The sequence below is a fragment of the Aulostomus chinensis genome, chromosome 22 (genome assembly GCF_037954235.1).
Source record: "Aulostomus chinensis isolate RoL2024-O1b breed Wild chromosome 22, RoL_Achi_v1.0, whole genome shotgun sequence".
In the NCBI taxonomy this organism is placed as follows: Eukaryota; Metazoa; Chordata; class Actinopteri; order Syngnathiformes; family Aulostomidae; genus Aulostomus; species Aulostomus chinensis.
In genome coordinates this window covers 13,856,671-13,870,000 of record NC_141341.1, presented here as the reverse complement: position 1 = coordinate 13,870,000, position 13,330 = coordinate 13,856,671, and the positions used below count along the sequence as shown (strand labels likewise).

Genomic DNA, 13,330 nt, shown 5'->3' with positions numbered 1-13,330 from the left:
TTCTTGGCCTTGTTGTACTTCTTCTCTAAAGCCTGGTACTGGGCCTGGGCCTCCTTCAGGTGCTCATTGACTGTGTGGCAAAGGGTCTGAGCCTCGATCCAGTAGCTCTCCAGCTTCAACATCCTCTCCTTGTTCTCCTCGATGCTGGCCTTTAGCTGGCTCTTCTCCTTCTCCCAGCGTTGCTTCTCTCTCTCCACCGACGCCAACTGGGAGACAACCACAATAAATACTTACAAACTGGGAGTACCCCAAGACTGTTTAGGCATACTAGACTGGAAAGTTACAGGATGAAAGATTTCATACTTATTCATTTAATATGCAAAACAAATGTAAATTCAGCCTTAAAATATTTAAATGACACACCTTTGTCAGTGACAAGAAATGGCTGTACTTTGATTTCTGTTGCACTATGATATCCATCCCCAGTCCTAAAAATGCTTTTAAGCACCACTTGACTAATTAATTTTTAGGGAATAATTCAAATGAGGCCAATAAAATCTGACATAGCAGATAAATCATCCACGTATTCAGAGATTGTGGATTGCAGAATGACAGATTATAAACTCTGCCTGGTGTTCATGACTTCTTACTTTCTTTCTGCAACGCAGTGACTGCACACTACTGAACTATACAAGTAAATAAAGACTTTATTGTCTTAGGTACAACTGCAACAAGAGCTGGTCCACTAAGCTTGAACCCCCCCGCCCCCCTCCTGTTGTTGGAGCGCTCGCTCCTCAACCATTTACCAGTGGTTTCAGACAAACGGGTGTCACAGTCATTCCTCACACTGACAGTTTTAATCACTTACCTTGTTTTTGAGCTTCTGTATCTCGGCCTCAGTCACTGTGTGTTTGATCTGGAGCTGTGGAGGAGAGAGAAGATAGAGAGGAGAGGGCGGTCAGATAATCAAATGCATGGCTGCGCAGGCTCTCTCTGCTGTCGATACAGTGTGACGGACTGAGGCAGCCGACCTCGTCCTCCCCTGACAGTATCCTACCACTGACGCACGCTCCCAGAGGAGAGCAAAGGAGAAGGGATAGAGACAGTCTGAGCCAAAACTGACTTGATTCCACTGCAATCTCGAAAACTACTTGATAAAATCTTCATTAAGCGAAGAGGAAATGATATTTTACAGGCATGATGAAAGACGGAGTTCGACACAGAGGTTATTATGGATGGGAAATTGAAACTAACAATCAGTAGGAGGTAGACACAGAGAGACAATGACACAGATGAGAGGATAGTGAAAGCACAAGACTTTTTTCACCAAATATACCAGTTCAGGAAGCCCATATTTAGAAAATTAGAAAATGACACCAAAAATATATATATTTGGTATTTTTTCCCATCTTGAACTTGTCAAATAAGCTGGTTCAAAAGCAGAGTTGAATTTATTTATTATTTGCTCTTGCCTGAGGTGCTGTTATGTATCTAGATTGTTTTGGAGTTGCCAGAATTCGTTGCTTCATGCTATCAGCAGTAAATGATGTCTGATTTTAAAACTTAAGCTCAAACAGCAAGTCATGGCCCACCTACAGAGAGATGATGTATTTTTGTAGGCCAGCATCAGCATCACCATTGGATAATCTTTGATAAGACTTCGGAGGCGTGTTTCATCTGAAAAGTTGCTACTGTCGCTACTGCTACTGTGCTGTACAGTACACTCAGTGGATACACACCATATAATATCACATTTTTCATGGGACCATAAAATTTCAGTCAACAAGTGGATTGAACCTTGGTTTGTGAACTGAATTAGTTTCTTTTACTGTGTACTGTAGTGTAACACCACAACCAGCTTCAAGCTTCTTCTTCTTCTTTGTTGGTGTAATGTCCGCAGCGACCTCTGTAGTCTCGTGTTTAGCCAGTTATCAACAAACACCTTTAGCAAGGCTCATAAATGTTGCAAAATTGTGTAGAATTTACTGAAGTTAAACTACCTTCAGCTTGTCTTAACCATAGACCATATTTCAGGCTGGCATATATAACTTATTTTCAGGGTCCAATGTTGATTCCTGGTCAAGGCTATAAAATAACCCACACACCTTGTTGGCAGTTTGACTTCTCTTATTGGTCAGATGTGTTTGGTGCAGAGGTGGTCAGGGCTACTGCACATTTCTACTACTTTTTCACAAATGTCTTCCTCTTTTTCATATAAAACAAGCTGCGAGATTTCACATTCTTCGCCGAATCTGAAAAAATGCAAAGCATAGATGGTAGCAGTTCATCTTGAAACTGATTGGGACTGAATTCAAATCAGATTGTGTTCCCACCACAAATAAACCATGCAAAAACTTGTGTTAGCTGGCTCTACGCCACCCACAGGTCTATTCAAAGTCCACTGTGTCAAATGTTGATAAGGAATCTGTTTAAAGAAACGCGCTTTCAGTCTCTACTTTGTTACAGCAAGAATGTTTTACTATCACTTCTTCTTCCTGGCAGCTTATAGAGGGATTATTTCCCAACTGTCTGAGAAACAGAGACAAAAAAGGAAAAAAGGTCAAAGTTATAGTGAGGGAGCAAGAGGTCAGAATATAGAGGGAATAAGAAAATGGAACAAATGTACACATCCTGAGAGCAGAGATTACATTACTGCTTCACTCCATATCCCCAGTGGTGCCGGCAGTGCAGCCGAAGCCATTTGTTAAATGTGTCAAGCAGCTATTGTGGCCATTTACAGAAAGGCCATAGTGCCAAAAATAGTGTGTGTGTGTGTGTGTGTGTGTGTGTGTGTGGGGGGGGGGCCTTCAATCAACAGTTTCTCAGCAGCCGAAAACCATAAACAATCTAAATGTCAGTAAATTCATTTTCTGTTTCATAGCTGCAGTTTTGAGTGTTAGCGATGGCAGCTAAAGTTCAACTACATGGATTTCTAGTCTCAGAGGACGATGGTTGTGTGAAGAGCTGCCAAGACGGGGATATACACACCCATTCAAAGGTTTCTAAAGTGTCAGTTTCTTCTTCTCCTCGGTGGGTTTTAACCAAGCATGGTTAATTAGAGACGTAATGAGCCCAGATCTTACACTGCTCTTGTATTCACACTTCTAATCATCCAGATTAGGAATTAGGGAAAGTAAGCGGATCTTAGATCTTGACAAAAGAATAAAATCTCACAAGTAGACCAGCGGTGTTACACTCCATTGTGTTGGTATCTTTTGTTTTTTAATCCAATTACCTTTCTCTGTGGTTTTCTAGTGAGTACATTTGAAATGTATTCTTCAAGGTGCTGACAGAGACAATGACGGTGGGCTGCTGTTATCTTGACGCTGGGATATTCAGGAGGAGGGACTGAACCGTAAATGAGATTTACCTCTCGGAACTTCTGGTAAAGTTTGGTGGCATCTAACTCCGAGGGAGACACAACGTCTTCTGTCTCTGGCAAGTCAAACACCTCGATGCTCTTCTCGCCGCCTGCCACCGTCGTGCCCGTGTCCTCGTCATCCGTGGCATACTCTCCGGTCTGCTTTAAAAGGAAATGCAAACTCAGGAACATAAAGTCATGGTTTGCCTAACTCGGGCTCCTTTTAGCCAGGGCTAAACACCAAACCATGACTGTCAATTTCATTCACTATCACATACATTCAATCATGTTCAGTTGTGTGTAAATCAAAATGTTTAACATAAGCTGGAACCATTGAATTCCAACCAGTGATATCATGACTTGATATATATATATATTTTAACGCTTTTATAAATATATATATATATATACATATATATATATATATATATATATATATATATATATATGTATATATATATATAAGCTTTTAAATTCTAAAAAACTAAATCCAACCTTACCCTTTAAGGAATCAGCAGGCTGCAAAATGCAGTCAGTCAGAGCACATCCTATTGCTCCACTTGCCACCCAGTGCATGTCAAGCCCCCCAAATCTGCTATCCACGCTCTTCATGCCGTCCTCTTTTCACTCTCCACTTTGCATACGTAATGCTATCTTAATGCTGTCTGTTATGTAAACTCAGGCAACCCTCTTATTTTCCCAAAACTCTGTCAAATATTAATTTCTCTGAAAGCCTGTATTTGCCAAATCCGAGCATCACTTTTATAACTTTTGACAAACAGATTTGCCTCAGGCGCTGGAAATCTACTTATCAAAAGAAAAATTTGAGCTTGTAACAATGTTTCCAATAGTGACAATGCTACACATCCACCCATCCATCCATCCATCCATCCATCCATCCATCCATTTTTTATGCCACTTCTCCATTAAGGGTCGTGGGGGTGACTCTAAAGTGACCGTAGGTGTGGCTGTGAGTGTGAATGGTTGATTGTCTATACGTGTTGGTCCTGGACGAAGTGGCGGTCTGTCCACGGTGAACCCCGCCTCTCGCCTGAAGGCTGCTGGGGAATGCTAGACATAAGCAGACAAATTTTACTGCTTTTAAAAATGGACTTGGACCTTATCTGAAGAATATTTTGTGGCTCAACATGACTGTGGGCAATAATGTGTTCTTGCTGGTGTTTTCTTTCCTCCAAATTGTAGTGAATAGCTGCATCAGCCAGGCTCTGGATCAAGGTGCATCAGCTGTGATACTGTTTTGCTGATGGAGAACAGCGTGTGTATTTGTAGTGGAGCTACCCTGCAGTGACATCATGTCGTTATCCCATCATTACATCTCTATGTCTTTATTTTTCATGCATCTATCTGCAATTCATCTTTCTAAAGTTACTCGTCTCATCCGGCCTCTCCTCGTCTCTTTTCTTGCACTTCCATTTCCCATCCAGATAACAACATTCAGGCCTGATTTGTTTGCATGCATTGCTGCCCCAGAGTTCCATTTCCATAATAGGCTTGTCTGTTGCCATGGTGGTCCCATTTTCTGAACACATGGAAGGGCAGTCAAACATCAATTTGCATAAGATAAATCGCCTCCTACCGCATGCATGAAGAATCAGGGGAATCTGAGGAGGAATCCTCATGTGCTCATCACGTGATGATCTGCACTCGAGTATCAAGTTCGCATAATGACAGATATTAGAAAAGACTGATTGCTCTGAAACTTTGGATGGATCCAACTTGGATCAAAAAATTCCATATAAGCATTAAAAGCGAATAATTGGATGTGACTTTAATACTTGAAGTAGTTAAATATACAGTGTTTTAACATTCTCCATTCATCTGTTTTCTGTATCCGTTAAGGGTTGGGGGGGGCATTTAGTGAGAGGCGGGGTACTCCCTGGAGGGGTCACCAGTCCATTGCCCAATACGCCATTGCAGGGCCATCAGGAGCGATTAGGGGTTCAGTATCTTGCTCAAGGATACTTTGACATGGTCACGGGGGGAAGTGAGGATTGAACCAGCAACCCTTCGGTTGCTAGATGGCCACTCTACCTCCGAGCCAAGCCGCCCCTCTTTAAACATTCCCTGTAATCAAATAACCAATATTTGCATCTTCTACACATCTCCTGTTGACTTCAGCACAACAATCTGCTTTTTATTCAGAAAAAACAGAAGATTAATGTGCCGCTAAGTAATGCCGCTTCTATGATTATTTTCATGATCAGTTTAATAATTCATTTGTAAAAAAGTTCATCCTAAATCTTGGTAGCCTTAGTTGACATTTTCAAATTATTTGTTTTGTCCAATCAATATCCCATATTTAATTTTGAATCATATAAAGCTAAAAAAAAAAAAGCAGCAACACTTTTAATAAAAATGAGTTTTGGCGTGTTTGTCTGATAAATGACTTAAATAATTAATCAAGTCTCAGGACAGTTATTCATGACTTCCTATCAACCAACTACCATTAATCTTTCCTCTTTTTTTTTTTTCCAAGATTGAATTTGGGAGCTGACACACTTTAATATATTGTACTGCACGTGTGTACCTGCTGTGTTTACATTTAACCGCTGACGGATGACTGTACCATCATGTGTGTTAGATAACATACAATCACGCCCAAAAATCAGCTGATATGTTTACTGCTCACTGACAAGCTTTCCATCCTCGAGGGACCCAATAAAGACCTGCCTGTCATGTCAAGCTAGGCAGCGATCAGCCAGAGGACTAACACCCGGTGAGAACTCCCTCTGAAATTTATAGGCTTATTAATATTGATGAGATATTTTTACTGGCCCATGGATCTTTGTAATGGCTTTGTAAGTGTTTATCAGCACTTACATGGGAAGCCTGGAAGATTTGATGTGTGTTTTTAAAAGCAGTCTGTAATGTGAATTAGCTGTTCTGTCATTTGGAAGACCTGAATCTATCCACACAAACACATTCAAAGATTCTTGATCCTGATCTGATATTATTATGTCGGACTGAGGATAAGAAGATGGGAAGGGAAGGCAGGTTTCTCGCATGTTCAAATAGGACTGTACATGGTGGAGTCCTGGAGTCTAAAAGAACTGAGGATGTTAGTGTATGTGGTTATGACAGAACTGGGATCAGCTTCCAGGGCTGAGAGAAGAGACTTGCATGCATGAGGACCCTCAGTCCAACATCCACCAGGAAGACTGGAATGATGAAGATCGTGTGAGAAGAGGAAAGGAGATTCGTGACTTTGTGTGTGTATGTGTGAGTGTATGTGTGAGTGCATGCATGTGTGTGTGTGTGTGTGTGTGTGTGTGTGTGTGCGTCCGTGTGTACATGTATGTGGGTGCGAGCATGCAATTGTTCATGCTTCTATGCTGTTTGATTATCAAGTACAGCGTGACCATACACATGTGCCTCCAGGGCTCATGGACACACATGGACACACATGCACGCACACACACAAACACAAGCTCAGTGGCTGGTGGATTAAATGCACTGTGAGTAAGCAGCAGAATGGAGACCGGGAAACGCTGAGTGATGCTTTCTAGGACTGAAGCTCACATGGCATCCTCTTCGTGTGTGTGTGTGTGTGTGTGTGTGTGTGTGTGTGTGTGTGTGTGCACTCTTGCAAACATAAAAGCATCCTGTCAGTCAGTTTCATTGAGTTAATTTACAGGCTAATGTTAATGTCCAGTCAAATGTCATAAAAAGAGAGCTGATTACATTTTCTCGATGCATAAGAAGTATGCACACTGCAAGCTTTATTAATATAGGATTATGGAATCCTGATAAAATGGGTGATGTTTCGGCTTTATGCAACACTGAAGCATCCAGGACTGTGTGTGAGGTCATTACCTCATCATCATCAGCATCATAGTGAGCGTACTGCTGCTCCAGCAGCTCCCTCTGCCTCCTCTCCTGCTCCAGGGTCTGCTGGATGAGCGTGGCCACCTCGCTCTGCTGGCCTGGGCGCTCTCGGCCAATCACAAACCTGCAAACACACACACTGTTGTCAACGGTCCCAGTAACAGACACATTGTGTCAACAAGCCTGCACTGTCACTCTACCGCTGACATATTTAATTAGATAAAGTATTATGTTATACAGCAAGAAAAATTAAGCATATAGTCGATAAACGTTGGTATGTAAAGTAATGGTCTTTGTTTAATATGGCAACAATTAATGTTACAACGTCATGTGGAAGTTTAATGATGGGACAAATATTCTAAAGAGGCTCACATCATGTCTTCTCCTTTCCAAGGCACGAGTAAATAAACATTTACTCGTTTCTACCCCAGTTTCTTGATGTTTTCTAATGGTACAATGGTGTGTATTAGTACAGAGACTGAAAGCCCGACAGGGTGTGAAAGCCCAGGCAGAACCATGTCGCTGTGACAGTATTATCTGCTGACGTATCAGGTCAGAGGGAGTAATAATGTGAGAGGACAGGCAGCTCAGCCAGGCAGTCTGTCATTAGCCTGGCATGGAGCTCGATGTAGAGGTTACTCACGGGACCAAACTAAAGTGCGTACGACATTAGGAACACCATTAAAACTGGGAACAGTAAAAGACAAGAATATTCCAGTTAATCTGCTTTCCTGTTGATAGAGGGAGATATTCAGCATTCAAGGGCAAACCATTTACGTGATGATACATCAAAAAATCCCAATGACGTGCGCTTCCCTCCATTGTATAAACCTTTATAGGACAAGAGGACTTATAATATCATTCCCAATGCATTATCCTCATTACTCAAACAAGACAAAACCAATTAGCGTTGAGGATGAGAGAATTTCTCTGACCTATTCCAGGAAATCTCTGGCCCAGCAGGGTGCCTAAAGCCGAGTGTGAGCGGGTGTGTTCAGACTCAGACAAGACAAGGAAAGTGGCTCTGAGATGAGGTCTAATCAAGTGAATTCAGGTCCAAGAGCCCTTTCATATACTTCCAAAGGCAATGTAGAAAAGGCCTTACGCTCCGGCAGAGAGACGCGGTTGATTATTTGATCTACATGTGAAGGAACAACTGAGGAGCGGGTCCTGGATAGAGGGAAGGAGCAAGCCTTTGGACAGCTGACCTGGAAACAGCCCCCTCCTCCTTCTCGGCTGCTTCAATTCAGCTTCTGAAAAATTGACTACTTTGTCAATTTAGGATTACGGCAGGATACTCAGTCTTCGCCATGAGTGAGCGCAGGTTTGGCAGGCGTTTGAGGCTCGGCTATGACAGATATGACTGGCCCACCACGGGGGGATCTGTTATGTTCAAGATAAGAACATAATTCACTAATTCAGACTAATTCACCTGCAGATTATAATCCTTTATTGGGTTGTGTGGACTCAATAAACGATGCCAATGTGTTGATCATTTGGACAAATTCAGCAAAGCACGAGTTCATCTCTTAGAATTCTCAGTCCAATCACGTTTTTTCACCTCATGAATTAAAAAAAAAAGTTTTGATCTCTGTATTTTTTTACGAAGAAGAGTGGCAATTTCCCATTTTTATATATTAACATGATTAACTTTTATAATTAGAGCGCAGTTATTCAAATTCTATGAATAAGATCAAGCCATGGTTTCTGTTTTCGGTTTTGTTATTGAAGACATACTGCAGTGTTCTTTATTTTATTTACTGCCTCCTTGAGTACACTGTTTCCTCATTGTGACAGCAGACTAAAACCTGGATGATTTGCTGCTAGAAGTCCAGGTTAAATATAGCTAAAATAGCTAATCTAGGACAGCTGGCCATAAAACCTCTGGTGATCAGAGCGAGAGAGAGAACGGGAGAGGGGCGGGGGGGAGGATTTACCGAGGAGCAGGAGGAGGAGGTGGTGCAGTGAGTGGGTGACAAGACGGAGGAGGATTGAGAGAGACAAGATGAAGGGAAGAGAAGAGTGAAAATAGGTCTGGTGATTCTGAGAGAAATAACAGCGACAAATACTCATCAGCTAAAACTTTGTCACAGTTTGCTTGATTACACAGTGGGCATTACAAAACACACACACACACGCATACACACACACACACACACTCGTATGTACCACACAACACTTCGTAACCACTCTGAACTATCGTACATCTAAAGAGTCGCAGGGATACGCTCAGACATGAGGAATCAGGTCCATCCCCCTCTAATGTGAATGGGACAGTCTCATTAACTTACCAATTCCTTAACAAAATCTATTTGGTCGTCCTGGAAAACCATTTAGAAGTAAAAAAGTAAAAATTAATCAAACAAAAAGTCCCATAATATATGAGTGATGTAGGCTGAGGCTTCAGAATAAGATTTTCTCTCACTGAACACACTGACACAATACAATACAGCTGACAGTTTTCACATCAACGAAGGCTCACTTGAGAGGTCATAGGTCACGAGCTGGAACCATGGAGTCTAGCGGAGACCAGGTAAGCAGCAGCTGAATTTGACACCTTGTTTTATCAAAGTGGCTCCAATTCACTGTCTTGTCTAATGAAACATGGAGGAGAGAAGTCAAGATAATCATGTTCATTATTCCAAAGGAGGTCGAATAGCACTTTGGGCTTCATGCTGCATTTCATAGTGGGCGGATGACGGATGCTCTATCGCCACCTGCCTGTCACTAAGGGAGAGACATCATGACTCAACTCCAGCTAGCTATTTTTAAGGCGATCAAAATGGGTTGTTCATATTTCAGTAGTGGTTTAGCTGATGAAATATCTCCCAGCAGACAGACCGAGGAAGAGGCAGGTATTAAAAAGTTCAGATGTTGGACCAAAACCACACACATAATTTCAGTTATGGTGGTGAGGAGCATCATGCTATTTTAAGCATAATTCAGAAGTTACATGTATCAGCAGACATGTTGAATATATGTTGCTGCACAGAAGCGTTACTCTCAATCATCATATGAATCTATTTTTATTTGATGCATAGCTGTACGGATGATAAATGGATCCCTGCCTCGCCTACACAGCCAGATCCTGGTATGAGAAGTTGCTGTCCACACACACACACACACACACACACGCACACACACACACACACACACACACACACACACACACACACACACACACGCATCTGTTGGTGTGCTGCAGAGAATGATGGACACAAAACCACACTGAAACCTTTGAGTTATTCATCAGCAATAAACAGCAATGTTGGGATAGATGGATGTAAGCGAAATAGAGAAGTAAAGGAGGAAAATTAAATAAAAGAGTACATGAAATGTGAAGAAGAGGTGATGAGATGTGAGGAGAAGAAATTGGTATAGACAGAGTACATACAGGTGCACTTACAGGGTTTATACCATCAGTAGTTACTGGATGTTGATACTTCTACCTTACGTGAGCTCTTTTCTACACAGTGACTTGGATCTCTGCTTACACACTGTAACTCCACTATTACAGTAATGATTCATTCAGTTTAAAGCATACTAATATCAAATTTGCCCTTCCTCTGTTTGAATCAAGCTGTTTAAGAACCCCAACTCTCCTAAAAGAAAACACAAAACAAAATGCCACACTTTCCTGATTGGCCAGCTTTCTGAAGCCTGCTGAGAGGCAGCGTCTTTGGGTGTCCTGTGTCTGGAACAGATGACGATGCAGAAAAGTGGAAGTGGAAAAGTGTGAAGTCTCAGCGTCGCTAAGAACAGCACTGACTTTCCTAATCAATGTCCTTCCTCCCATGCTACGAGTGTGTGTGTGTGTGTGTCTGTGTGCGTGTGTGTGTTCATTGTCTGTTTACACTGTTTTGTAAGTTCTGCACCATGACAACAGGTCTGAAGGCATTCAGCAAGCAGTGATGGTGAAAGAGAAGATTGTCCTCTGTCTTTTCCCCAACAACTTCAGACATCCAAGCAAAATGCTAAATATTAATTTTGTTATTTATGTCTGTGTGACAATCGTCAGCCTGTTGACGTTGACTGCTGCTTGGCGCACTCTAGTTCAATAATGCCTGACTACTTTTTATAAATATATAAGTAAAAGTGGAGTAGGGCATTTGTAACATGTGGGCTTTCACAACTTTCTTTTCAGTGCTTGTGTGCATCTTACCTGACCACTCCAGATGTGTTCCTGAGGACGGAGGCGGCAAAACTCTGCGTGACGCCCACCAGACTGGTCCCATCCACCTCCACAATCTGGTCGTTCACCTTGATCCTGACACACACACACACACACACACACACACACACACACACACACACACACACACACACACACACACACACACACACACACACAAGAATTTAAACAGACTGTGGAGAAACCTGAATGACTTACTGGGTGATACTTAGAATGGCTCGCCTGAATGTGATTGTGAACTCTACTAACATAAATGTCAACGCTATATTAAGACACTTATGCAGGAAAACTACAAGTAGTGTAAGAGACAAAGGAAGTGGCCTATCATGCATATTCACATCATTTTCAAAATTACAACAGACTTCCCCTGTGGTTGCGCCAGACTATTGCCTAACCAGGAGACAGAAGAGATGAGGCTCAAACTGAACCAGGAGGGATAACGAGGACACAGAGGCCAACTAGCCTTTCGCCCTGGGCCACAGCACAGCGGGCATTTCTGCTCCGCTCTGGACGGGATGGGCGGGCGGCCAAGTTCCTGACCTGAAATGAAACTCCTGGTCATCCCCTATTCATGACAGGAGAGCTGTGAATAAACCCTTTAAAATGTCCTTAATAAATATTCAATTGCAATCTACTTGAAAATCTGGAGAGAAAAAGAGCCTGAGAGAAGAGTGAATGTGAAAGTCAGCATAGGTTTTTTTTTTTATTTATTTTTTTTATTATACTGCTTGAAGGCACAACACATATGACAAACCACTTTGGACTGAGTTCGACTTGTTCTGCTTCTATCTAGCCTGAGTGATTCCCTCTGGGGTCATTCAGTTCAGAGAAGTATTACCAGACTGCAAATTCTCAAAACTGTTGTGCAATTATCACGTCTTGCTTCAAAAACAAATTGTCCAGTGAAAACCACAAGGAAACAAATTTGGCCTCCTTGTTTTATTACACGGCCACAGCAGGGTTGCAACTTCTTATTTTCTCAGCATTTCATCTGATTTCATGTCAAGGAAAAGCGGCAGGTTGTTTATCTCTCATCCATGATTTTTTCTGCTTCCATTCATACTGAACTTAAATTCAATTAAATGTACATGACAAGACAAATATTCGGTCTTATATTCAAATACATTACAAGTACATGAAGTTCAATATGAGGAACTTCTGAAATCCTCTTGCTTGATTGGTATCTCTTTGCTTAATGGAACTACCACTGAAGACACAATGTGAATAACTTTGCAAAATTACAAGGCTCAGCGGACATGTTGAAAATCGGACTGGTAGTTTTTGGGCAACTCTGCTGCCCAACAGACCAATGAAACAGCAAAAACTGTAAATTACGTTGCAATTTTTGGACCAGTCGTGCTCTTTAATGACTGGATCTGCAGATACCAGGGTCCTGTCAGCTACACTGAGTCAGACTACATGTCCTCTCCATCACAGGGGCTGGATGAACTGGGCTAGTGTAAGAGTATCAACCAAATTATGTTGAGTACAAATTCATGTTAGAATGAATGGTGCCAATAAGGAAAGCATAAAAAAAGTTCTTGGATGCTTTTGTTTTTTTAATTTTTGATGATATTTTCTTTCCAGAGAGTCCAGCCAAATAGTGCTGTATTACATAGCTTCAAACCACCACAAATTAAAACATCCAAGAAGGTTTCAGGTTCGAGCCCCAGCTCTGGGATCTTTCTGTGTGAGTCTCCATGTTCTCCCTGTTCCTGTGTGGGTTCTCTCTGGTACTCCAGCTTCCTCCCACAGTCCAAAGACATCAAGAGAGGACGAGGCTGATTGATACTCTAAATTGACCGTAGGTGTGACTGTGTATGAATGGTGGTCTGTCTCTATGTGTTGGTCCTGCGATGGACTGGTGACCTGTCCAGGGTGAACCCCGCCACTTGCCCAAAAACCGCTGGGATAGGCTCCACCCCCCCAACGACCCCTAACAGGTTAAGCGGTAGAAAATGGATGGATGGATGGATAGAAAACTCAGCATG

The 13,330-nt window shown here is 42.0% G+C and overlaps 1 protein-coding gene across 7 annotated transcripts in view; it reads right to left on the bottom strand.

Moving 5' to 3' along the window:
• ppp1r9a (protein phosphatase 1, regulatory subunit 9A) overlaps positions 1-13,330 on the bottom strand; it is a 50,506-nt gene that overhangs the window by 12,133 nt on the left and 25,043 nt on the right. For 5 of the 7 annotated variants that reach the window (XM_086194072.1, XM_086194070.1, XM_086194073.1 and 2 more), the window contains exons 5-9: positions 11,310-11,414; positions 7,136-7,271; positions 3,311-3,463; positions 809-862; positions 1-206 (exon numbers count right to left, since the gene is read on the bottom strand). The exon at positions 1-206 is cut by the window's left edge and continues 24 nt beyond it. In XM_086194072.1, the coding sequence (XP_086050198.1) occupies positions 1-206; positions 809-862; positions 3,311-3,463; positions 7,136-7,271; positions 11,310-11,414 (654 nt within the window). The remainder of the gene's footprint in view (positions 207-808; positions 863-3,310; positions 3,464-7,135; positions 7,272-11,309; positions 11,415-13,330) is intronic. The other 2 variants (XM_086194076.1, XM_086194071.1) reach the window with 1 other exon arrangement.